This window comes from Parus major, chromosome 8 (assembly GCF_001522545.3).
Source record: "Parus major isolate Abel chromosome 8, Parus_major1.1, whole genome shotgun sequence".
Lineage (NCBI taxonomy): Eukaryota > Metazoa > Chordata > Aves > Passeriformes > Paridae > Parus > Parus major.
The window spans coordinates 20,918,444-20,945,916 of NC_031777.1; the positions used below are offsets into that span (position 1 = coordinate 20,918,444).

Consider the following 27,473-nt stretch of genomic DNA (forward strand, 5'->3'; position numbering starts at 1 on the left):
ATTTGCTAGTAAGGGAAAAGTAATATGTTGGTTGCAGGATGGGGTTAATCCTTATTAATGTGATTTCTTAATTTTTTCAGCTTCTTGAGGAATCTTTGAGCTGCTTGGATTTTTGACAGAGGATTAATGTCAGTAAGAAATGTAAAACCAGGATATCACAAACCTCCTCATTCCTATGCTGTCACACCATGCTGCTCCCCAGAGAAGGGAGGCAAAGGAGACAGCATACATCTAGGTCTCAGTAAGGAAAAATGTAAAGGTTAGTTTAGATTTTCTATCTCCATAAATGCCTGTGTCAGGCTAATGATTCAGCACTCAGGGGCTTCAGTTTGTATTTAATTAATAACATTGGTAAATTTTGTACCTTCTGTCTAACCATGAATGCTTTTGATCATCAGCAAACAGAAGACAGAATTCTGGCATGATGAAAAAATCATCATGCCAGAACAAATAAATAATTTATTTGTGTGGTTTTAAAAAAGAGAAAGAAGCTGTTCCTGGCCCTTTACAGTGCAGGTGTGCGGGTTCTGCACAGCATTAGGTTCTAGCAGTGTTTTTTCTAGCTTTTTTCTTTTAGCTTTCAGTTTTCCAGCACTACTGATTCCCTTTAATTAAAGAATAAACAAAAGCGCAGGTCAGCTTAAAGGAGGATGTGTGAAAAAAGGGAATATCTGAAGTATCTGAAATACAAGCTTATAGCTTACTGGCTGCCAGTCTGCCTTTCCTTAGTGTCATGGTAAGGTCTTCTTTACTCATTCAGGAACTTGACCTTTTCTTAGTCCCTCCTCATTAAAGCCAAAGACTTGTAAATCAGTTTATTTATTTTACTTTCTCTGAGATATAGCTTTTTCTCTTCTACACATTTATGTATTAATTACCTGGAAAGCAGCAGATAAGGAGTAGGGACCAGATTCTAGTCAAGATACAATGTCTGAAATTGTCCCATAGCTGCCTTGCATAGCAAGATACTTTGGGAAGTTAGTGCTGCTTATGCCGAGTACCTCAGTGCTCATCAAAGAGGAGCAGCTGTGAAGTGGTCTCAGTATCAGGGACAAAATGGAATGGCCGAAAAACTTGGCTGGGGAGCTTCTGGCAGGCTAGCTCAGCCTTCAGAAATGTTTTGGGGTCACAACTCTTCTTGTCAGGGAGGGAGAAACTGGAAATATACTGTTTTGTCACATAAGCCAGAGACCCATAGGCACAAATATATATCACATTTTTGTGTGATTATAGATTCCTGTTTAAGAACAGTTTCTGGCAGAACACTCACTTCCTTTTGCTGTGCATGGTGACAAATTGTTAGAGATTTTATTAATGGCTTTGTGTGAGGAATTCAAACTTGAGAACTGGGAGAGACTTGTTTTGTACCTCACAATTATCATGTCAAGCATTTAGTCCATTTAGATGTCATTTGTGTTTTAGCAGGGTATGCCATTCAAACTAGAGAATGTAGATACTTGGCATTTCTCTCTCAAATTACACAGGTCATAAGTGTGTGCCACAAGCAGCCAAATTCCTCAACTTTTCAGGCTGTACGTGCAATGAGATCGCGTTATGTCTGTCCTCAAATTTGGGGTGGGGTAGAGAGGAAGCACTTAAAATTTAAATCTGAAAAATCTAAATTTTCACTTTCTGTGCCGTTTTCTGAAGGAGCACAAACCTGTTTTGGGTCTGGAGCGGTGGTTGCCAGTGAAACCAACCTGCCTTTAGGCAGCTGTGACGGGCAAAATGCAGCATCCCGTACCAAGCTGCTCAGTACATGCAGAATTCTAGCATCATTCGAAAACATTTGTTTTTTCTGTTTGACAAACTCCTGTGCATTCCTTGGGATGCATTCTGGGTGCTCTGCAGAGAGCAGTCCCATGGCCTGTTTGAGGAAAATCCCAATATTTCCTGAAGGGTCCTGGAATACGCCAGATGCAGTTCAGAGCTGAGACAGAACAGCCATGGTCCTGGAGAGTCTGGCAGACAGCATTTCCCTGTCACTGCTGGACATCAGCACATGAGCTTACAGCATTCAGAATTTCTTCATATTTCCAAAACAGAATTACTTGCAAGATTTATGGGAGCAAAATATCTTCTAACTTGCTCCCTTTTTTCCCATATGGATATAATATTTCCCCAATACTGTTCTTCCTCCTTCTTAAATGAAGCAAAAGTATGAATTAAAAATCTGTTTCCCTGGCCCTGTATACAGGAATATTAAGTATTACCAAATAATAGCAGCTAGTCTAAGGCTATTGTGTTCTTTGCTAGAAAAATCCCTACATTTACTTGTAGCAAATATAATAAAAAGGTCAATGATCGTTTCACCCTTTTTGGCATCAGTTTGGTGCCCTGGTTGTTACATGCAGAAGCGATACCATAGAGCATTGGATCAGTCATGCCTTGAGCTTCAGCTGATTTTGGGAATTCCCCTGTGGTTCAGGGAATCTTAGGAGGATCTGACTTGCCTCCTGGTTTTACCAGGCACCTTGTAAATGGGGATCTGCATCGGGGAGAGGCACTCCTCACTCCACATCAGACTACTGTAAGCTGTCTTTTCCAGATTTGCAAGTATAAATAACACCAGCTTCTGAGTTAGGCCTGACCTTATAGCCTGAGCCTTCTTTCTCATCCTGTGCTTTTGAACAGGTGAACTGAGTTGGCAGAGGTTTTATTTACATTGCAATGAGTATCCTCTTGCATCCTCTTATTTCTTGAGGAGAGAATAAAACCTGCTCATATATGCATATTCTGAAATGCCCAAGTTTTTCCTGGAGACTGCATGTCACAGCAGCAACCAGAGTAGCTTGGTGACCTTACAAAGCAGCCCCAAGGTGCTGGTGAGCCCCAGGCAATGCTGCTGTGTGGGGAGAACAGGGACCACTCTGTGGGACCTGGCTTCTACTGAGAGTTCAAGGGGTGGCTGTAAAGGAAGGGCTGTGAACACCTGTGCTGTAGCCCTTCAGTTTATAAAAGCTCTTGCATTGCATGACAGTCCTGCAAAGATTCCTGCTGTTGATGTTGGAAGGAGGTGGAGATAAGTCCCTGGAGAACCCCCAGGGAAACATAATAATTATGCTTTGGTGCACCAAGATGTGTGAGAAAACATTGAACTAATTTGTCAGGTTATTTAAGCTTTATGGGTATTTTCAGAGTAAATGTGTTACAGTTAATACTGTATTGTTCTTTATTTGTTTTTAAATAGGCTTGTGGGGTGTTTTTATTTGAAAGTTTCAGAAGCTCTAATATATCTAACATACCTCTTCCACCTTTTCCCAGATCAAGTTATATATATGCTTTTGTATTCTCAGCTCTGGAAAAACATTCCTTTCCTTCTAGATCAGCCATGTCATATGTGCATCTTGCTTTTATGGTTATAAATGATCTTATTAAAGATTGCATGAGTGGATGTGAAGCAGTATGCATGGGTGAATCCGAGTCTTCTAGTTTTGTTAAATCCTCTGGGGCTCTTTCCCCTTTCCATAGATTTCTGCATCTGTTATTTACTGGGCATCTATGATAGGACTTCACTTTGATCAGTTTATAATTTAGATTTCATTCCATTCTTTCCTCACTGTGCTGCTGCTTGAAATTGTTGCTCTGTACCTGGCTGTGGCACACTGTAGATGAGTTTATCCTAAATCATCTAGTTGAAGGCCAAAGGTTATCTGATTGCTTCAATAGTTGTGTACTGAGTACAGAAACAGCCTGAAGGGAAGCTAAACCCGTGGGTTACATCTGTCCTGCTCCCATGTGTAGGCTGGCCAAGCTGGATCTATTTCAGGGGCATGTACCTTGCTCTGCAGTGGAGGTGTTTTCTCTTACTCTGAACATGGAGTGCATTTCTTTTCATGGTGGGATTGATTTTGATCCAGAACATCTCTGCCACTGTTTGATACAATTGAATGAACACATTTCTAATAGAATTAGCGTGCTTTTTTGTATACTTGATACACTCAGAAATGGTCCCATATGGAAGTTAATGTTTCTATATTTGCTAACTGTTTCCTTTTCTCTGGCCACTGTAGCAATCATTTTTAGAAGAGGCAAATTTTTACTAGCTGCTGTGTTTGTGTGGTGAGGATATAATTAGGATAGTGTATTTCCATAATGACATGGTTAAGAAGGACTAGGTCTCTCTTTTGTAGGGGATTCTGGATAGATCATAACTGTTTGGTTTGGCAGGGACGTCTCTTGAATCATTTATATGTTAATGAATGCAGAAGGCACTGAATTTCCATTTCCTTTCTCTGTACACTACAAGCTGTTTCATGTCTCCTGAACTGTTTTCTTTCTTGCCTGTGTGGTGATAGCTGCTGTGTATGTGCACGAGTGAGGCCAAAGCAGACTCCTCACAGCACAAAAACTGCCTTGGGCTCACAAAGCTGGAAGTTAAACTGCCTAAACCCTGCTTGCAATTTACAAATTATTGTAGCTAAGTTAATAGCCAAACTGTACTGGGGCAGTTCTAAATTGTTGAGTGGAAGTGATCGCTAGGTTCACAGCTTGAGTGATTTGAGTGTCCTTGTGGCACAAATTCTGACAGGTTTGTTTCACTGCAGTCATCTTTGGGTAATAATAAAATCTTCCACATTACTCTGTTGCCAGTGACAATGAGAATCAGCACTTAGGTATGGATTCTCTCAACATTTCTGCAGAAGTTTATTCTTCCTAGTCCAGGAGTTAATTTCTTTCTCATTTTGTTTTTCTCAGGTTCTCGAAGCCGGCACCAATGTTCTTGGATGATTCCTTCAGGAAATGGGCACGTATCAGGGACTTTGTACCCCCCTTTGGAATTAAAGGACAAGGTATGAGAAAACTGTAGCTGTTGGATAAGAAGGTGGTTCTGCAGATACTTCCCCCATTTTCTTTTCTGTTTTGAAAACTCAGGTGGTCCTTTGGGCTCAGTTTATTTCCTTTGTTTGAGAGAATTATTGTGTATGTAGTTCTCAGAAATGCAGAAGGGTTTTTACAGCTGGACTGTGGACCTTGGAGGCTGGCCTTATGGAAGATGGTTTAGTACATGTGGAGAGTCAGTGCAACAATGGCAATTTAGACCAATGACCGCATTCTTGAAGAAGCATTTTGATATTAGCTGCCAGAGAACCTTGCAGCAGCTTTGTTGACAGCAGCAGAGTTCAAACTGGTTTGAAGTACCTTTAAGTCAGTAATTCTACAAAGAACAGGAAAGATGCCTTGGGCTTGACCACTGATACAAATCTTCATTTTCTTCTCATAGAATTTTATAGTTGGGCTACTTATTTACTTAAATAACAAGTACGAAAAGTATGTTCAGATGCTTTGATGATAATTTTAATATGCCTTGTCCTCCAGCTGGAGCGAGGCAGCAGAGGCTGTGTCTGGGGTGTGATGTGGGAAAGCAGGAGTGGTGGCTGCTGGATGAGATGGGAGCCAGTAGCCCACCCAGACGATGATCTGTTTTGGGGTGACAAGCTCCTACCTGTCCCAGGTACTGTCACAGCCTCTCTGTCCAAGTGGTGGTGGAGCAGAAGGCTTGTGCTCTCTGCAGTGATTTGCTGTGGACTGTCTGAGGTCCTGTGTATTTAAGAACTTTTTGTGGCATTGCATCAACTTGGAAGATTACAGATAATCCTGTAGGAATTTAAATACCTGGTGGAGAAAGAACTGCAGCCCCAGAAAGCTTGGTTCTGTGTCTCTCCCTAGAAGCAGGTGTGGTAGTTGTCAGAACAATCTCTGATCAAATCAAAGGCTCTACTGACAAATTGCTTTTGGCTTGCATCTGTTCCCTTCTTTGTTTTGTCCATTCCTTGTCCACTCAGTCTTTTGCAGCTCAATGGGATGCTAATTATTGTCCTCTAAATCAGCCAGCAGAGTTTGCAGCAAAGAACTAACAGTGGCAGCGCAAGTGGGAGGCTGCTGTGGCCACAGGAGGGCTCGTCCCCTTCTAACCAGCACACGAGGTGTACAGAGCTAGGGCAAGGTGCCTGGCCAGGGTGGAGGTGGGGTTTGCAGGTTACGTGTGATGTCAGCTGGACCTAATAAAAATCATTCCATTAAACTGAATCCAAATGGAGAAATTCACCAAAAAAGAATGACAGAATGGCTCTGGCAGCCTTCTCTCTGGGTTTGTTGCCAGATTGTATCACCACTGCAATGTTATGTAAATCTGGTGTTTTATATCGGATTTCCTCAGTTAAAAAGAGAAATGAGAAATTGCCATTATTTAAATGGCTGTGAGCTGTAGCCATGGGACGGAAACTGTTGAATAGGTTATTTTTTTAACACCCTCCTGGGACTGAATTTTGTGCCAAATTTCACTCCGGAGCAAGTTCTGTGTGTGGGAGGGTTGAATTATAAATCTGTGTAGCCCCGGATTTCTAATGGCCGTGCTGACAGGCTGTGAGTTCTAGCGATGCGAATGGCGCCCTTTCATGTTACACATCACTTGGAATTCTCGCATCAGTCTTTTCTGGCTGTCCCATGGGATGCATTTGGGCTCAGACGATGGATTGGATGATGGGATCAGCACCTCATTAGGGCTTTCAGTCAGGGCAGTCTAATGATATCCAAACAAACGATCCAGGCAGGCAGCATGGGGCTCAGTGATGTGCTGGTGCAAGGTGAAGACTCTCAGAGCTGGGATGTGCACAGGAAAAGGAGTGTCATGTCATAGTCAGGGTGGCTGTGTTGGGGCAGATGGGGCAGGAGCTCTGCTCTGTGTTAGGCCTGTCTCTTATACACATCTAGTCATGTCATAGTCAGGGTGGCTGTGTTGGGGCAGATGGGGCAGGAGCTCTGCTCTGTGTTAGGCAGCCCCATGACACTGTCAGCTGGGGTTTCCAACATGCATCACACTGGGAAAGGTGGTTGGTGTTTGTAGACACTGACTGCAGCTGAGATGGTAATGGCAAGACCTTGCTGAGAACTGTGGTGAATATCACCTGCTGTTTTTAAGTCACTGTGATCTATTCCAAGTGCAAAAAATGGCTTTTTTTGGGTTTTTTTGAGTACTTTTGGGTTTGCGTTTTTTGTGTGTGAAATATGGCTACAGGATTGAGTTTGCTTTCAGTAATGCTTTGTGTTCCAAGAAATTTCTAGAAATTAATCTGTGGTAGCTTGGAAGTGCTACAGTTATGAAATCAAGTTATTCTTGGTAGCTTGGAAGCTATTCCACCATTTTTGCTTTCTCTTGGTCAAGTTTCTATTCTTACCTAAGTTTTGCTTTGTCTCTGAAAAAAAGCTGAATGAAGTCCTTTTTAATCCATCACTTTGTGTTTACTGGTCCAAGAAAGGACAGTTCCAAGATTGCAAGAATGAGTCTTGCAATATTTAGGGGAAAGCAGCTTTTGAGGAGTATTGTCTACAGGACTGCACTAATTTGGAATAACACGTCTCTATAAATTACATGTAAAATAGTAGAAATGGTTCAGAAATTTTCAGGGCAGGACTACTGCTCTTCAAAGGTTATCATATCAAGGAGATGGCAGTATGCTGATCATTTTGACAACAGTCCGTCAGAGATTTTAATTTTCTCCAATGAGAATCTGATTGTAAAGATAGTTCTCCTGTCTTTACAGATGTTTAAAAGTACTCAGAACAGTGTTTAACAGTGAAAGATTAACAGTGTTTCTTTGTGAAAGATTTCTTGCTCCTTCACTCCAGTGGTTATTTTCTGATTTGGCCATTAGCCCAGGCAAGGAGGTTTTGTGGACAGAGTGCTCCATTCTTGGCAAGACCATTTGTGTGTAGAAGCCCTGAAGGCGAATATGGTCCTGAATATGAAAGCTTTTAGACTTTCCCCTGAATGCTGCTGGTTGTGAAATGGACTATTGCAATAGAAATACTGCACAACCTTGTGTCAGATAAGAAACTGCTGCTATTGTCAGTTAACAGCCTTAGTGATTACTTGCATGCTATGAAAGAGGCACAGAACAAGCAGGTGACAGCCTTGCTGCCTGCTTTGTGAGCAGGGCTTCCTGAGATGAGGTGTGTGGTACAAAGTCTTGTGCAAACTCTCTTTGAATAGTGGTTCTGAGAGTCCTCAGCTAGGTATTAGAAATAGATGAAGAGGAGCATAAGAGCAGCCGTTGTACCTTTTCCTTAACCTGTCTTAAATGGTCAGAGTTTTAGTATGTTTTGTAGTTCACTGCTCACCAAAGATCTGGACCAAGGATTGGTCCTAATTACTTGATCACAATGCCCAGCAACCTGGAACAAAAGCAGAGGTAAGAGTTATCAGGAGTATTGGAGCTAATCCAGCAGGTTGAAGATGTTGTTGCATTCATCACAGATGTCTGTAGACCTTGTGGAAACTCTGGCTTCCTCTGTGTGCAGACAATAGGGGAAATAATAGGTATGAAGAGGTGTGATTATGTTTTGAGACCATAAATGGTCACTACCAGTATCTAGTTTGGCCAGTGGATCTTGGTTTTGCTCAGTGACTTCTGCAGCTGGGTGGGAACCTATGAGATTATATTTCAGAATCTGGATCAAGATTTTCTAAATGAGGAGTGGCCGTGTTGACAAACAGGCCAGTGTCATGTTTGACTGCACTTACTTTTAAAAACTGAGATTGTCTGCCACATCAAACTTGTTGTCTCCTACTGTGGGATTTGACAGAGTCTGGGGCATGGGCCACTCTAAGTGCTTGGAAACGATGACTCTGTCCCTATTAATAAATAAAGCGGTTGTCCTGTGGTCGTGAACGCTGTTGAGCTCATTGTTCAAACAGATTAACTCCCTGCCCCCCACAAAAATAGAGTGGCTATGTCCAGGCTTCCTATCAAGAAAGGTCACTGGCCTGTATTTGCCTGTGAATGCGTGAGAATTGTAGAGGAGGATGTTTGTTGGCCCTGGTGAGCACATCTGGGACTGTGCTAACACTTCAATAGTATGGACTCGAGTAGGACTGTGCAGGCCCATGCCCCGCTGCCAAGTTGTTTACTGTGTGTTTATAGCCAAAGTGAGGAACATGATGAAATTGGTCAACTCTCACAGTTGTCAAGATCAAACTGTAACAAGAAGTTGGAACTCTAAAAGCTTCAAATGTCAAGAGTTCCTGTGGGGGACAGCTCCAGTTGCTGCGCACCCTCCTGTGTCCCAGGCTATTGTTTTGGCATTAACTAGGATGTTGGAGTGCCTCCCATGTTTCACCATTTGTGAGGGTATAATTTGCTTGTAGGAATTCTTTGCCAGCACCCACCAAGTCAGTTGTTGCAACTTTTTTCAGTGAAGCGCAGGGAGACTGCAGCAGTCTTGGGCTCTTAAACAAGTCACATGGAGGGTTTTTTTTAATTCTAAATTGAAATTTCTTCTTTTGGATTTGCACCCTTTTCTAGCAGTGCTTTTATCAATATAATTATGGAGCTATGAATATGCCCATGCTGTCCACGTAGTTGCAGAGATTCTCTAGCATGTGCACTGCTCTCAGGGTTAAATTTGTCAATGGATAAGCAATGGAAAAATTGTTTATAGTGTTAGTAAGATTATTAATCCCAGAGGGCCTCCTCCCCAAATTTACCTCTGTAGCTAAAGCAAAAGGAAAGAGTTATTTGGAGAAGGGCAACAAACAAGACTGGGTAAATACCTGACTATTAATAGAATTTCTCAGTACATGTGGTTTGAAGAATATAAAAGGCTTTCATAAGAAAGAGTAGCTGGTATCTGGCATTCTCTCTGTGTAATGAGGATGGGAGAGTTGCTGCAGTTTTTTTGAACTTAAGTGAAAACATATGGCACAGCATACATAAACTAAACAGACATGATCAATGTAATATTTCTTCCATGCATTTGTTCAGTAATTGTGTCACTGCTTAGCAGTAATTATAGGTCTTCACTTCCACCTTTGTTCCTGCTGAGTTGTTTTGAGCAGAGAGGCTGCTTTGTTGGCCCTGAATCAGTTTGTCTTTGAAGGTGATAGTTATTTCTTAGGGAGTGATTCTCTTGTCACCATCTCAGAATTTCACTTCCATCAAGACACTAGGAAGCAATTTCTTCCCCATGGTGTTAAGAGAATATTAAGAACATGTTTGAAATGTTACAGTTTTATCAAATGTAATATGAACTACTGGCCAGGAGACTTTGTATTTCCACTTGATAGTGGAGGGATGTCTGGAACTGGTAACACATTCAGTGACAAAGGAATTAAATCTTTGTCCAGACCACCAATGCTAATGGATGTATTGTGCAATGATTAACTGTTCTTGTACTTGGTTTTATTTGGATGTTTTCTTTTGTGTCAGTGCTCCTGGGAAAAGCCATGGTTCAGTGCTGCTCAGCAGTTGTTCAGTAGTCTCATGAGGCAGAGGTCATTCATCTCCAGTGAAAATGTTGAGTTTTCAGGCCTGCAAAAGTTGGCATTTCATGATGTTATTGCACAGCTTTTTCTTTTATATTGGCTTTCTTGGCATGAGCAATACTTAATCTCTGAGAAAACATATTCAGTTGGACATGACAATTAAAATTTACAGCTGATTCAAGAAAAGAAAACATTAGAAAAGTAGGTCTTTTCTAACCTAACCTTCTCTCTGTAAAGACTGGAGTACCACATGCAGACACCTTGCCTACATTTGGCTAGGTCTGAATGAGGCATTTTATGCTTTAATTCTCCAACTTTATCCTCATTTTCTTAGTGGTACTCTGTTGTACGGATGATTTTCCTACCATAAGCATTCTTTTGCTCTTCATGTCTTATCCCTCTACTAGAAAAGAAGAAGCACAAGTAAGTATAGCCAGTAGTTCTGTTCAGAGTAGGTATTAACAAGACTGTTGTTTCTTCCTGAGTTGGAGGCACATTTCTGGACTAGATTCCACTAGAATTTTGCATTTTACCAAAATTGGTAATAGTTGCCATTATCACGTGGGAATATAGATATAAAAATGTTGATGTTTCCCCAGGGAATTTAGCTGATTTTATAGCCTGAAGAAATTAAATTAGTGGTTTGAAGAGGGAAAAAAGTTGAAAGTTTCAGAGGAGGTAGAGGGTTGACTTTTCATTACTGAATAAAACTTGTAAAGGGAAGTTATGTTGTGAATTTTGAAGTTAAATCCCTTCTCATTCTTGAGCTCTCCTGATGAAAGTATAACAGTGCAGTCCCTTATTTCAATCAAAACTGATGCTTTGCTGCTGAGTGTTCCTAAGGAATAGTCCTGCTCCAAACTCACTGAGAAGGGAGATGCAAACCTTAAGTTTGCAGTTAATTGGATGACTCCATATATTGGAGTTCTTCACAGAAATATTGAATTGCAATGGAAACATGGATATGGCATTATTCCTCTCTTCTGCCTCCTGAAGAGCAAATCTTCTCTGGCTGTTGTATTTTCAAGTGCCCTTTATTAATGCTTCTGCAAGGGGCAGAAGAATTAGGAATCAGTGTAGTAGTTACTGAGTTTTTTGGTCTTGGAGATATTGCCTGGCCACCTGTGAAGGGTCATCAAAAATTCAGAGCCCTATATAACAACTGTATTTATTTTCCTGCTTGTATTTAACCAGCACACTGTGTATCTTTCAAGGACTGTTTTTATTTGGCGTGAATTTGCCTCTTTCTACAGACTTTATTGCTTCCTGTGCATTGAACTCAAGTTTAGATCAAAATTGTTAATGCATAGTTATTGCAAAATGTTACCCATTTTTTTGCATAATTGTTTTTTAAATTAATGTTCCAACTTTCCAAGCCCTGGGATTATGTTGGGAACTTAGCTTGTATTCTAAAAAAACAAACTCTTTGTTGTGAAGAAAAGCTTAGAAAAAAAATCCCCGAAGGCTCTAAAATGACGATGTAAATGAAGAGTCCAAATGTTATGTATTTTATTTATATCTTGTTATAAAAAAAGGCCTTAAGGGCTTTAATGGAGCTTACATTTAATGCATGCCAGGTTCTTCTAAAAATGCTAGGGAGGATACCATGCACATTCAGTCTTTTTTTGTTTTTGTTTTGTGTCTAGGCAACAGTATATGCCTCTTGTCTTAATGTTGTTAAAAATCATCAATGGAGATCTTGCGAGGAGTGGCAGTTTAAAATCCTGTTGTTAGTAAAGTGTATTTCCAGTAAACCGCCTGAGTCTGGTACAGCTAGTGACCTCAGGAAACCACTCTCCTGTTATTTACACACAAGTTTTGATCTGGGGATAGATTCCTCAGCTTGTAGTTAGCTGGTTTTGAGAGCCAGTTCACATGTTTGCAGTGTACTGCTAAGTTCTGGAATTCTTCATAGATGCTTTTTCCTGCATTGACCTCTTAAAGTTAACTGATCAATAATAAAAAGAAGTTGTGCAGGGAATTTCAGACACATTGTGATACTTGTTATAACCACTGGATTCCCAGCTTCACAAAGGTACGAATAATAATGAGTGTCTACAGCTGGACATGGTGTTTCTGGAAGAGAGAATAAAACATGTGATGAGACTTGGGTCTATGGCCTCGTGCTGGGCAAATCACAGAATGAGTCAGGTTGGAAGGGACCACACTGGGTCATCTGGTCCAACCTCCCCGCTCAAGCAGCTTCATCTCAAATCACATTGCACAGAATTGCATCCAGATGGTTCTGGGATGTCCTCAGTGAGGAAGGTCCCACACCCTCTCTGGACAGCCTGTCCCACTGCTCAGTCACCTGCACAGTGAAGAAGTTTTTTCTCATGTTCAGGTGGAACTTCCTGGGAATCGGTTTCTGCCTGTTTCCTCTTGTACCATTGCTTGGTACCACTGAGCAGAGCCCAGTTCATCCTCTGACACCTCCTTTCAGCAGAGACTGACAGACATTGATGAGGTTTCCTCTCAGTTGTCTCTTCTCGAGGCTGAACAGGCCCAACTCCCTCAGCGTTTCCTCATAAGAGAGATGCTCCAGTCCCTTCACCATCTTTGTTGCCCTCCACTGGACTCGGTCCAGGAGTTCCATATTTTCTGTCCTGAGGAGCCCAGAACTGGACACAGAACTCCAGGTGCCACCTTACTAGGGTTAAGTAGAGTAGAAGAATCACCTCCCTTGACCTATTGTAAAGATCATTCCTCAAAAGATGTAAAAATTTTTCTGTTAAAGGTCATTACTCAGCTCCCATATGGAGCAAGACCTTAAGGTAAAAAAATGCTGAAGGAGGAATTTTATACAAAGCTGAACTTTTGGGGGGTGTATTGAAAAAAGCGTGTGCACTGGCCTGTGCTAAGAACTTGTTTGTAAATACTGTGATTTGTTTAATCCATAGCATTGGTAGTGTTTAGTTTACTCTCCCCACAAAGCTGACACACACGTGGCATTCTGTTATCGTGGGATAGGGACCCATGTGCAGAGTCTCCTGGCAGGCTTCACAGAATGACAACCAACCTCACTTGAGTCAGTCCATTCCCAAAAGCTGGAGCTGATGCCCAGGGACCTGCAGAAGTGCTGGCTGGAGGGGTGGCAGCTGGGTGACCACCTGTGGAGATGGGCACTGGTCACTGCTCCCAGGGCAAGTGCACAGCCCTGCAGCAGCACGCTGTTCCTGACCCTGAGGCAGGGTGTTCACACACTCACTGCTGGCAGTAGGGACGTGTAGGCTTCCTGGGGTTTGAGGAAAGTGGCTGGTACAGACAACTTGAAAAATTATGGCCTCTTCTCTTGGCCACTTGAGAGTGCACAGACATCCCAATTTGCCTACTTTCAAGGCAGGCAGAAGGTAGACCCTGTGAGATGCCTGCAGAAAGCCCTGTGGACTGAAAAGGCCTCCCATCTTTTTTTGGTGATACAAGCAAGAAGTTTCTGCATTAGAAACAACAATTTTAAGTGTTGTTGACATTTACAGTGAAGGTCTCCTCCACTCCTTCACATAAATAACAGAGAAAAAGGCTAGAATTGAGACTTAGGCTGGTTCTCACTGTGTGGTCACTGTCTGCCTAATTTCTAACTATTTAGTTTTTCCAAATGTCTGAAAATTTCAGGGTCAACCTGAAGTCAAGATGTACTTGGGTTCAGAGAAATCATGCAGTACCGAGCTGGCTTTTGAATCTTCTGATGTTATAAGGCAAAGTTGATAGAATATGTCAAGATAACTCAGGATTCTTAGATAAATGTAGTCAGCTCCTCCTCTAGATGGGAGAAAAATGTGCAGAGGCTTCTTGCTTTGTTTTTATAGTAAGAGTGCATGCATAGTGGTTGATAGATGAATGGGTTAAATAATCTCCCACTCTCCCCAATGAACTAAATTGTCCATGACAAGAAAAAAAAATACAATAAACAGGCTATGGCTGCAGGAAACTGCAGTAGATTGCTTGCCCTGCTGATGTGTTCATCTAGACAACTTGGCCTTTCTTTTGTCCTTGCAAAACTTCTTTCACTCCTTGACTTCCAGGCAGCAGCTGTGCACAAATCCTGTTACTTAAACCAGGAAGGAATTTTTCTTTGTAGTATTTGTTAGGTGTACTTGCACCGTTATTATCCCTCAGTACATAGGTGTATAAGGCAGAGTGTGCTCATCACCCCTTCAGTTTCTTACCCTGGAGAGAGCATCTCATCAATTAACTTTACATAAAGCACCTGATTTCCTGGTGCCAAATTTTCTTTACTCACAGCCTGGAGGTGAGCCCTGCTTTGTGTCGTGCAGGTCACTGATATCTGTGATCATAGTCTTTGCTTGCCCCAGCTGTATTAAAAGATCTTGCCAGTGGCTCCTTACTGTTCCTTACTGCTTTGTGGTCTTGTCCAAGGTTGCAGATCAGCCACAGCAGCATCTGGTGATCCTTCAAACCTCTCCCCAGGAAAATACAGTAAGTACAGAAACTCCTGGAGGAGGCCTTGTCTTTCCATCCTAGGGCCAGTGTCAAGGTGCAAGTGCAGATGCCCACACGAGCAACAGTGTTGTACAGCTCCAGCTCAACCAGAAATATCTAGTGCCTGTCCCCTGCCCCAGCCATTAGCTTTTCCTGGCTTGTAGCTCCTGCTCCTAGCTTCCAAAAAGAGGGCTAGACCAGATGAACCTGGTGCCACCTTCATTCCTGCTGTGGGTGAACCCTTGACAGCAAAGTACTTTGTGTTTTATTGAATGAGCTTCATTCAGCAGTTTTGAATAGTAACACTGAGATTTGTGCAACTTCCAAACCTTTTGGATGCCATGTATTGTTGGACTGCTGAAGAGCTATCTCCTGCTTGTCTGTTCATAATCTGTACTGAATGCTCAAAATTGTCTTTTGTTTGGGAAGCACCTCCATTCCAAATGCTGCCATATCCACTCCTAAAGTAGTTTTATTTCATTCCTGAGCATTCACTAAAGCATTGCTAATTATCTGGCAAGATGAGTAAACCAGAATAATTTGAGTACATCACTCAATTGTATTCTTTTGATGCTCTTTCTAAAATAGTCCATCAGATGGTCTCCAAGTAGTGCAGGGTGTAACTTGTGGGTGGTAGAGCAAACCTGGCATAACAAAAGCTTGGTAGATGGGAGGTTGCAGCCCTTGACATGCAATCCTTTGATCTCTTCTTTGGGAATGTGGGAAAACATCAGTAAAGTATGCTGTTCAGAAAAAGCCAAGGTGTGAAGCAGGCCAAGGAGAGGACTGCGGCATGGTGCCATTAGAGGTCACAGCAACCTACTGCTGTTACAGCAGATTTAAAGGAATAGCATTCAGAAGAAATTCTTCTCATGAAGAAAATTTAAACACCACTATTTTGTTATCAAAGTTGCTTTTACCCTTATAAATTGCCTTGTCCCATACTCAACTCTAAACTGCGATGTTCTGAAAGTAATCACACTCCCCAGCTTGTAATGGTTGGCAGGTGCTGTCACTGCTGCCATGTCAAAAACTTCCACAAATCTCAAAGTAATTGTCAGAGTTGCTGTTTATCACCTTTGTGTGTCTGGCCAGCTTGTTGTTACGTTCAAAGTTCTTTGGCACTTGGGCTGCCTTGAGCTCCTGTGTTTATCCCACACATTTGTCCTGTTGCTGCTGAGGAAGGACACAGTGGAGAAGAACAGAATTCTTTATGTGAAAGGGTCTCCCTTAACTGTGCCTATTGCAGTGATCACTGTTTGTCAGGAAAGCTGTTTAAATTTGAGGTGGAAAATCACTTGTTGTCAGTTTCCTTAATGTTTCTGTACCATTTTTAGTCTTTTGTAAAGAAATGAGACTTACTTGTTCATTTTGACTGGTGTTTCCTAAGAACTTCTGAACAAGTTGACTCATATATTTAAGGTTATTAGAGTTATTTGCAATCTCCCAAGCAAAGATGGAAGGGGACTAAATGTTCACAATTTTTTCCAGTATAAGTGAAGCTCAGAGAAGCCATATTCAAAATTAGGAAAGGGAAGTGATTGAATGTCCATATGGATTGAGGAGGATTCTGAGCTCATGGACTAGAAATCATTGCAGGTTACCAGATACAAAGAAGCTATGTCTGACATACGAAATCCCTGAATTGGAAACACTTGAGCAGCAAAAGAGAATTTCAGGGAAATGTATCTGTTGGCTTTGGTTTTGTTCACCTCTTTGGTACCTGCTTAAGACCACAGTTAAACTCAGGACTTGGAAGCAGATGGACTTTTTATCAAACCCAGTACAGACATTCTGAATTACTGGTACCTTTGTAAATACAGACTAGCCAGAGCTTTGCTGCTTCTTGGCCCTATTTGAGCCATGGTAAAGGAGTTTGGACCTCGCTGGGGAAGAAAGGTGGAAAAATTAGGGACAAATGACAAAATCTAGAGGCAAGCAGATTCCAGAGTTTCCACATCTGATAGATTTATATGTAATCATTGTGCCTCTGCAGCTTAATGCATTTAATTTGTGTGTATGCCTATGCTTGCATTAACTTATATCATCTGGTTGCTGCAGCATTCACAGGGTATCAGTGCAGACTGTGGTTCCGTGGGCATTTTGTTATACAGTAATGGTGCTTTAATTGAAGAAAGAGGCTGAGGAACCTAAACTGAAAGTAACCTGCAGAATAAAAAGCATCTGTTTTAACCCGGTTCTGTTCCTGCATCCAGTTCACCACTCAGCTGCATAAAAGCTTTTCTGAAAGCAAGCAGTGACAGTGATGCTGGCCTTTTCACATCTGAAATGTTTGTGAAACTGCCATCTCAGGGCAGTGGATATGAAATCACTGTTATAAAATGTACGGTGCTTGTTCCCTGTGACACTCTCCATGCTAGGCAATTACACACTGCATCAGAATTTGGCACATAACATGTCTTTGTGGGCTGTTTGTGAAGGTCATTGTCCAGAGAAAATATTCAACTTAGTGTTCATTCCTAATGAGAACCTTTCAGGTCCTTCAAGTAACTGCTTCAGATGCTTTACACCACATTGTTTCTCATTTCCGTTAGAAGTGAAAACTTGTTCCTAATGTCTTCTTCCTTTCTCCCCAGATAATCTAATCAAAGCCATCCTGTCAGCAACCAAAGATTATCGTCTAACTCCAGCTCTTGACAGGTAAGATGAGACCTTCAGAACAGGAGTAGAAGTGATTCTTTTCCATATGTCCTAAATAAATTTTGTTAGACATTTTTTGGCAGAAATCATTGGCAATATATTTGGATGTGGATGAGTAAATCAGGAGCTGAAAACTGAATCCTCTTTATAGTAAATCTGTAGAGTCTGGAGACCTCTGTTAAGTCAAACATAAATAGAAAAAAAGTCTTTAGCTTTTGACTATTTCCTAATCTTTTGTTTCATATGTTGTTGCAAGATATCCTCTTGTCCTGTTTTCAAATAAGTAAATAGCAGGTTTTCAATAAACACTTTGCTCTTTTCCAGCCTTTCTGACAAAGCAGCAGGATCACAAGAAACTTTAGAAGGAAAGAAGGAACTGGTTTATTTTAAAAAGTTTTTCACTAATACCTCACTCTCAAGGCAGGAATGTTGGTTGTATTGGCCAAGCCTGTGCTAGGATGAACAGGATAGCAGTCCTGTGGTATTTGAATTGATGCCTTTAGAAGAAGTTTCTTTGATTCTTCAGTTCAGTTGTAGAAGTTGTTTCTGAAACTCACTGGCATGCTTACAATCAGCTTCCCAATGATGGTCCTTTGGTCGTTCCTGTCCCTGGTTTTCTGTCATTCCTTTCACTTGTCTTGCAGGTTTAATTTAGTGCCACCTCCTGAATTAGGTGTAGTTTTTTTCAGAAGCTGTCAGAGGGTTTTACTCTGGGACATGAGCTCTTTTCAAAGTGCTGGTAATACTTCTTTCCAGTGGTACTTGACCCAGGCTGCCAACACAGTTCCTGCTTTCTAAACACATGGGTTTTATTTCCTGGCCCAGCTCCCCCTCTGCCCACTTTTCATAACAATGTTCATACGCTTTTCCAGCCTTTCCGTAGTCTCCACATCTCACACGCTGATTGTAGAGCTTGCGTGCTGTAGTTGGAAGTTACTCTCTGTGTGAAAGTTTATTCTTAGTTTTGCAGTCTGTGTGTTAATTTAGGTTTCTTTGAAGTTTGCCTTGCCTCACAGCAGTGCCAGATAGGGTTAGCCTTCAGACTTTGGGTTAATTTGAGAAATTATGTCCAGAAGGTAAAACCATTTTACAAATGACCTTCTTAGAGATTTTTCACAGAACTGAGTCTCATCCATCTGGGGTTTATCTCAATTCTGGTTGGAGAATTAAGATTTTAATCTGTTGAAAAATCTACATATATACTCTTTCAGAAGGCTGCTCATATGAAATTAGTGTTAATGACAGAGGGTAGGTGGAAGATTCTTGCAGCAAAGGTTAATGTAATTGTGACCCTTGCTGCTCACCTGCTTCGTGAGAAGTAGAAAGTTTCAGGCCTTTGAAAAGTAATTTCACAGGAGATTCTGAAACATAACTACTCTAGCATGATCTGCTCACTTTGGTTTGTGTTCTTTATAATGGGTTTGGTGAAGAGAGAAGAAAGGTCTAACATTCAATACATGTGAAATGTATGCAAAATCCCTGAGATACCAAGTGCAAATGAGACCTCAGGAACGGGCTAGACATTTATTTCTGTGGTATTGCAGTAGCAAGGTTTAGTGGTGTATAAACACACAGATATCTTGTGGAAGTACTGTTTCCTTGGGAATTGTGATAAATCCGTATCCGTGGATGTTGGTTGTGTCACAATCAAATAGCTCCCAAAGCCCTTCCAAGTGAGCAGGTCTTAGGAAGGATAAAAATAGAAGTGTATATGGGAGAAAGGAACTCAAGAAGGCTTGGGATGGCAAGCTACATAGTGAGAGCCTAAAGGAGGAGATGGGTGGAGTTACAACAGAGAAGTTAGTAGGAGAAAGAGCTTGGGAACTGTAGGAGGTGTTAAGGCTGCCATAGTGCTGCTCTGGTAAAACAGCTTGGTGAGTAGGGCACAGATGAAGACTTGGATATCGTTCCAGAAATGTTCTTGAGCTGTGGTCATCATGGAATTCCAGTGCTGGCAGCAATGGGTATATGTCATTTTGGATTCCTAAAAAGTTGATGAAGATTGGGGGAGGAAGCTTAGCTCCTTTCTCATCTTGTCTCAAGCTCCAAGCAGATCTGAACAGTTCCCCTCCATGGCAGCACCAGTGTGCCAGGGGCAGAACCTTGAGTTTAGCTACTCCCTCCCTGCTCACTGGTTAAGGAGAAAGCCCAGACCTTTCACTTTGCTCAACACCTTGAAACAACTGGAGAAAGCCTGACTTAGGGGACCTTGAGAGGTCCCTTCCTACACAAACCATTCTTGGTTCTATGATAAAGGACTGAGAACATGTCTTATTGTGGAAGGATTAGATAGAGACACAACTCAAGTCTGTGAAGTACAAGGGGTTGGGCTTGGGAGATCTTGTGAGCCATTCCACTTGTAGGCTCTCAGAAGTCTAGTGGGCTGATTCTAGAAGCACGAAAAAGGCTCCAGGTTCACCGTCTTTTCAGAAAGGGGTTACACCAATATTTTCTCTGTTGGCAAAACCAGTCTTAGAAACCATATTTGCTACTGTTGCTGCCCTTCTCCTTGTGCTGCTGCTGTTGTTTGAAAAGGGACTTTAACGTGGATCAGTGGGATGATTCCAGTTTACAAGTTTTACTCTCAACCCAGGTCATTCCAGTGACTTCATTTCCAGAGCTCCCCTCCCAGTGAAGGGTTGTGTGGGCACAGAGCTGAAATGGCAGCAGGAGAGGCAGAGGCTGGGATGGGTGGGGAGGGTGAGCACTGCCCAGCCCATTGGATAAGTGTTCATGCAACTATACACTGAAGGCAGCTTTCCCAGGGGAAGGGTGGGAGAGGCAGGAAAGGTGAGGTCAGAGCAGTTCGTGAGAGCATAGGAAGCAAAGAGAGGATTAGAGTTGTGTGGTGAAGGAGCTCTACACCAAGCCTTTGGTCTTGTTCCTACCCAAGCTTCTCTATTTCTGCCCTTCTTCACAAAGCTGGTCCTTGAGAAGTTGCATTCACTTGCCTCTCATAAGCCCTGGAAATTAACTTGTTTGTTTGATTATTCCTGTGCTAAAGGGCATCCTGATGCACCTTTCCTGACACAATGTACTGACATGGTGCTGAAACGAGGCAAACGTGATCCTTCCGGGTATGCGTGCACTTTTCATCATCCCACAGCTTTGCCAGCTCACTTCAGCTAATCCCTCCATTGTGTTATAGCTAGCAGCAGCTGGAGGGCATGTGAACAAAGGCTGTGGTTCACACCTGTTCACAGTGTACCTGGTGCCTTGCTTTCTTCATGACTCCTTATTACAGCACCGTTGTGTTGAATGGTAACCTGCTCCTGCTCCAGGACAGGGATAGGTAGAGCTGCAGTCATGTTAGGAAGGGTAGTTACAGCTCACCCCTGAGCTTGTCTGGAAAAGTTTGGAGATCATGGGGACTTTCTTTAGAACCATTGAGCTCTTCCTTCTGAGCTAGCATGTCTTTCTCCCTTTCACAGATGTCAGTGGGCCTCATCTTTGAAACTTCTTGCCCTCCATTGGCTCTTCCAGGCCCACTTATATTGCTGGCATTTTCACTGCTTGATTTAGTGGCTCTTCCAGTGGCCTGACCCTCATTCTGCAAATGGATCAGGGCTTGGCTTTTAATTGCACAGCCCATCTGCTGGCAGGACTTCAGTGAATTTTTGGGTTACATCTCCGTGGTGATGACATGTAAATTTCTTATGAAAAGACATAATTATAAAAACCTGACTATTTTTTTTTTATTGCCTCCAGCTGGTAATGAAAGAAAACTGAGAGTTTGAGCTTATAGTTATCACAGTCTTTACTAATGCACTATTTTACCTGAACAGGTGAGGAAGGGATTTGATAGAAAAGAGAGGTGTGTGTGTCCCTCTGGTTCAGGTTGATAGCACCTATTTAAGTAACAGCAGCTAGATCAAACCAGAATATGTTAAGCCTCCTTAAGCATCAGCTACCCTAAAGATGTTTTTCTTAATTATTCTGTTATATCTTTCCTCAAAGCCTTCAGATCCAAAGTTGCGTAAAGAAAGGCTTTGTGGTTTTTCTCCCCTGACAAATCCCTAAAGCACTTTGATAAGAGAGAAGAGGAAATAGGAATCACTACAACGCATACATGTGTTTACAGTTCTATATTGTTCAAGAAAATCTGCATGAATCCTGCTTTTCGTGTAGATGAACTGAACCTTGGAGTATCTGTGTCAAGAGCCTGTACATCTGGCTGCAGCTCCCAGCTTAGGGCTTTAGGGAGTATCTGTTGTGGGAAGTCCATGACCGTCCTTCATACCACCCTGGTAGCAAACTGAAACATGGGCTGTGTCTGATGTGTTCAATCCTTGAGCTCTTCTGGAAAAGAAATAGGGCTTTGACATACTGTGTAAACAAGCACAAAGGTGTTTGCACACTTCTTTGTGGAGAAACAATTGAGCTGTAACTGATGCTGCTTGCACTGTGTATTTCTTCACCTAGAAACTTGCCTGGAGCCAGCAGTGACTGTGCAGGTTTCCCATGCACAGGCACAATCAGTAGACAGAATACATTTGAAAGAAATTTAAGCTGTTAGAAGATCAAAGATGAGACCTTAGGGTCAGAAAGTTACTAATGAAAAATCTTATCTGCATACTTAAGGAAAAAGGAGAATGCATTTAAATATGTCAGAATCACGAGGGTAGAAGAGTGGTTCAGACATGAGGCTGGGCAAAAGTGATTAACCTATCAATTATGATGAGTAAAGGCAGAACCATTCAGTTAAGTATTTGTTTCATTTTGGGGGTAAAGATAGAAAGATGTCTCATTTTACAGCAACAATAAAATACTTTGTGATTTTTTTATTAGTTACTACAAGGATATTAAATGACAATTATATGTCTTTTAAAGTCAGTAAGCACTGAAGAGTGTTTTAAACAAAGAATTTTTTGTTATTCCTGTTTGCTTTTTAGCCCTTCTTGGAATGTTTGATAGAACAGCAAATGTTGTGCCATTCCTGAAGAAATATGGGAGATAATAAAGAGGTAACTAAGTTGATTCGTTTGGTTTTGCAGGAAAAATCCTGCAGAGGACAGAGGCAGGATGGCAGCATAACTGATGTTGTGTTGCTTTGGGTTTGTGGAAATTAAATCTTGCCATATAGAGGATATATTTTTAGATTACCTAGAAGCTTGAATGATAAAGGTAAACTTTTAGAGGCACACATTAGTTATTTGTCTCAGTCCATTATGTTCTGATTCTATACTACACCATTTAGAGGTATCCTTTTTAGGCATAGGATATGTTACACAGCTTTAAAAAGTTGTTGTCAGAGTTGAGAATTAATCCTTTAGTAACACTTCTAGTGTAATCCTGCTGGCAGGTGTTCACAGGGGCTAAAACCAGTCTGGAGAAAATGTGAAATTCCACTAGGAAAATTTGCCAGAACTAAAGACTGGGAAAGTAACAAGCAGGAGGGCCAAGTCAGTCTTGACTATTTTGTTGCATCCTTCACTGGAGCCACATCAAAAATCAGGCATCACAGAGGTAACAATGCAGGTGATGTTTACAAGATGAGGATTATATTCTGCAAACCAATGACTGTAAGAAGAGGATTGGAATGATGTAAGGAAAATCTGTGTAAAAGGCACTCTGCCTTGAGCAGCATTAGCTCCACATGCTGGTCTTCCAGATTCACTACTTTGGAGATCTGGGGAGAAGTTGAGAATTGTTCAGGGAGGTACTGCAAGTGTGACTCAAGACCTAGAAGAGCTGCCATACTGTGCAAGATGTGATGAACTCACTCCAGTTTGTATGGTCAATATAAGATTAGGAGTGGGTTTTGATCAGTCTGTGAGTCCTGTGTGGGAACAGGACTATGAAGCTGCTGGAACAGCTTTGGCTGGTGGAACTGGTTCTTTTATCTTATGTGCAGCAGCTCATGCTCACCAGTCTGTCCTGTGAGAGGCAAATGTTTATACACAGTGCTTTGTAAGTAAGTGGATCTCATGCAGATGTGGAAGGGACTACTGACAGTAGATGGTGCTTTAATTTAGCAGGAAAGCAAAGAAAGCAATTAAGTGGTTTGAGGTTGAAACAAGCAGATCTGTACTCAGAATTGGTTAGAACATCCTAACAGTAAGTGGGAAGAGGACAGAGTGGAGTGCCTGGAGCTTGCAGCCTTTGGATTTCAGCACAGTATTCTTCTTCAAAACAGAAAATTCAAAAGGACTCATAGCTGAGAGACAGCTGAGTAGAGAAGGTACAGTATTTCACCCAGCAGTCTGTTGTTTAGGAGGTCAAACTTTCCTGTCATAATCATCAAAAGAGTGCATTTCTTTCTGAACTATCACTTGACCAGAACTGAACTATGTCTCTTTCTCCCTTCTTCAGCACCTTTTCCTTGAAGGTTTTGACAAAGCTGTTACCATCTTTGTCACTCATTTTGGTGTACTTGGGGCTGCCTCTCCCTTCCCTCTTTGTCACAGTATATTGCTTGAACGAGATCTTGTGTCTGATTTCTCCTTGTTGCCAGAACTGGGTTGTTTTTTTTTGGCTATGCCATTATCTATAAAATTCTTTCTCTATTGTGGTTTGATTATCACAAACACACACACGCTTCTTCAGCCCTTGGGGACACTGGGCTAATATGTCCATCTGCATGAGGAAGTTTTTTCTTTTGGAAAGGCTCGGATCTGCAGGGGAACTTTATCTGGGCAGGGGAAGCTGTTCCTGAGCATTTCTTGGTGCTAATGGCTCTGTCAGCAGAGTGATCTTCAACAGTTTAGCTGAGTCTTTTGAGTGCACTCCTGCTCTGCTAAAAGGGACCTCACATAGGCAGAGCTTCCCCCATGCTGGCTCTTTAGAGTTATCACAGAGAGGACAGCCTAGAAGTGACCAGTTGACTGTGCCTGGGACTAGGAAGGCTGCCTAGTTCAGGGATCTGCTCCAAACAACTGATTGCCTTGGACCCTTTCCGAAAAAGGCTCTGCAGACACGTATTCCTTCAGTGAACTACCAGAGATGGAGGCACATTGCCAGAAGAGCCAGCTGCATTTGGGATTAGATGGCTGGAAAGAAGTCCTCTCTCTGTCTTCAAAACAAAATCACTTTTTAACATCTGCTGCAGAGTTCTCATGACTCGGGGTTCCACGAGAAACTGTTCTCTTCCTTCTCTTTCCTGTTTCTTTGTTAATGAAGGTTATTTTCCTTCCGTTTCCTCACCTATTGTATCTCCAGATATGTTTCCTACTGGACAGGTATGGGGGAGGGTGGGGGTCTTTTTTCCCTCTCCATTTAATGTTTTTCTGTCTCTTGAAGTCTCATGATAACAGCAGCAATTTTGCTCTCAGCAAGGTGAGCACACCCCAGATAACCTGGCAAGATCTGCCTGCACTCACAAAATTGCTTGGAGAGAAGACTTCCTCACTAAGCCTTTGGTTTATTGTTATTTCAGTGCTGAATGAATAATGAGGTGGTTCAAGTAAACAGATGGGTTTGATTCAAGCCCATCATATCAGGGGTGTGGGGGGAGAGGAGCTGCTTGTCCTGACAGCTCATCTCATTAGGCCACACGTGGTGTGAGGTGTTGAAAGCAGTTTATCACATGTAATGCCTGGGCATGACGAGGTGAGCTGGGGATCAAGTGTATCTCTGTCCCCCTCTTAATTCTTAATATTTACAGAGGTTTCCTGTAGTTCTCAGATGCATGCAAACTGAACATGTGTTCTCTGTGTGTTTGAAGTTCTGTTACAAAAATCACTTCTCTCCTCTGTTTCTTCCACAGTCTCAGCTGCCGGCGATGTATTATTGTGGGAAACGGTGGAGTCCTTGCAAATAAGTCATTAGGGTTAAAAATTGATGACTATGATGTTGTTGTCAGGTGAGTCTTTGGCATTACAGTTCTTGTCACATACTCAGTTTCTCTATCAGTTCACTTGCTATGCAGGCAAACTTTAACCTGTATTAGTGACAGTATCCCTTTCTATGGAAGAAGCATTAACTTACAGAGAAGGTAAAAATAGACATGAGCTTAAAAAGATTTGTTATAAATGATAATCACATCAAAAGATAAAGGCATTCTTCAAGCCTTCTGTTCTCCACAGCTTCTTGGGAATGTGGTCTCTTGTATGATATCACTTGAACATTCCCTTCATAGCTCCTTTCTAAAAGTTGCTGCTTTTGTGATTCCGTTAGGTGGTGAAGCAGTAACTCACACTGTTGGATCTGCTCCCAGATGTATCCCTGTGGTAGCTCAGGAGAGTATTCTTGGTCATGTTACATTCCCCTGGAACTTCACCTCACAGTTAGGATGGGCTAAGAATGCTGCAGCAAAGGATGTTAGGAAGCAGGAAGCCTCTATGAGCGAGGACCCAGCAGTGATTAAACACCTGTAAGTGTGCCCCAGAAATTGGCAATACTTTGGTAGATGACAATGTTGACCAAGGCACCAGAAGCAGAGTGGTGGGAGTGCAAAGGACCACAGTCAGAGTTAGGACTTTTGCTGAGGACCTGGATCAGCGCCATCTCAGAATGCTTGAAAAACGTGCTGATATGTGAAATCACAGGTCTAGTCATAACTCTCAGTAATAAATCTGTCAAGTCAGGGAGGCGTTCTGGGTGACTGGAGATTAGCAAACATAATACCTGTACTAATGGAGAGTGAGAGAGTGTGTGTAGGAGGGAGGGAGGATGTGCTCTAGGGAGCTACAGACCCATTAGTCTGACCTGAAAAAAAAAAGCAGAGTTTTCCATCAGGTTTTGAGTCATGAGTAAAAAAATATTATGATGGTAAATAACAAAAGTGAGATAAACTGCAATGTAAGTTTACAAAACTGGTATAATATAGTCTAAGTTGGTATTTTTTTTCTTAGTAAGATAACTGATATCTTATTAAAAGAGATGTATCTGATATAATCTCTCTCAATATTAATCAGCCTTAAGACATGGTGGCAAATAGCAAATTCTTAGCTAAAGGTAGAAGAAAGAAAGGGATTAATAAAAGAATTTAAGGCAGATATTATTTAACACAGTCTCTGTTCTCTCCCTTGTGCAAGGAAAGGATAGGACATACAGAGAGAAATAAATATCTTCTAACTCTTGACAAAAAGACTGAGAAGATCTCTTTCAGTCTTTGCTTCCTGTGAATGGTTCTTTTCTTCTCCATCAGCATTCTGGACATGGGGATGGCTGTTAAGAACAGGACAAAATTTTTGCAGCCCTTCTCCTAGTTCATCCCACTATCAGTCGTTAACAAAGAGCTCTTACTCCTCTTCATAGTTGGGTGACTTGTAGTTATTTGAGCTGAATTAAAATGCAGTTTATAGCCTTTCCTTGGGCTCAGATTGTTCAAAAAGTAGCAAAAGAACAGTTTCAATCCATCTGGACTAAACCACCCACTAAGATTTACAGCAGAAAGACCACTATTTAATTTTTAAATGAAAAGTTCAACTTTTCTCTCCACATCAGTAAATCTATGTCAGTTTGCAAGCTGAGAGGATAAGAGGGCAGCTGAGCACCTGTGCTGTTGGTGGGATGGATAAAGGAGAGAGAAGTCAACTGTAAAGGTTAAATGAAGCCAGGTGCTTGGATATGTATCCAACTGCTTGCTTTATTCCTGTGGAAGCTGGGGAAGTCCCATGTACTATAAGATCCTTTTTCATACACTGCAGAACTCCTTTGAAGGATGATATTTGGGACCTAGGGAGTGAAATTTAAATGAAAAAAGGGGTACATTTGTGGACAAAGGAGTGATCCAGCAGTATGTGGAGTTCTTTGATGCCTCATGTGTTGCCATGTGAGGACTGCTAATTGCAGCAAGAAATTTTGTTCTTTGCAGTGAAGATAGTCCAACTCAGCTTTGTTCTAAAAGAGCTTGGAGTGAGTTGCTGTTTTTCTTTAACTAGACATTATCAGATTTCAGTGCAGATGTTATTCCCAGCTGTCACACTCTTCACCTGGCAGGACTTCTTGCAGCAGTCATCAGTGCTCTGAAATGCCTCCTTAGAATAGACTGCAGACTGGGCAAAAATAAGTGTGTATTAGAAATTCCTGATTAGAACCAGATAGGGATTCACCTGGTGTTGATGCTTGAGAGGTATCTGAAAGGATCTTCATGGTGCCAGGGTTAGGAGTTAGTGTCTCTAAGCTCTATATGTAATCAGCAAGCACAGAGAGAAAAACACTCTGG

The 27,473-nt window shown here is 41.8% G+C and overlaps 1 protein-coding gene across 14 annotated transcripts in view; it reads left to right on the forward strand.

Moving 5' to 3' along the window:
• ST3GAL3 (ST3 beta-galactoside alpha-2,3-sialyltransferase 3) overlaps positions 1 to 27,473 on the forward strand; it is a 188,461-nt gene that overhangs the window by 112,637 nt on the left and 48,351 nt on the right. For all 14 annotated transcript variants that reach the window (XM_033516304.1, XM_033516305.1, XM_015635889.3 and 11 more), the window contains 3 exons: positions 4,699 to 4,793; positions 17,302 to 17,365; positions 25,071 to 25,166. In XM_033516304.1, coding sequence (XP_033372195.1) covers positions 4,699 to 4,793; positions 17,302 to 17,365; positions 25,071 to 25,166 — 255 coding nt within the window. The remainder of the gene's footprint in view (positions 1 to 4,698; positions 4,794 to 17,301; positions 17,366 to 25,070; positions 25,167 to 27,473) is intronic.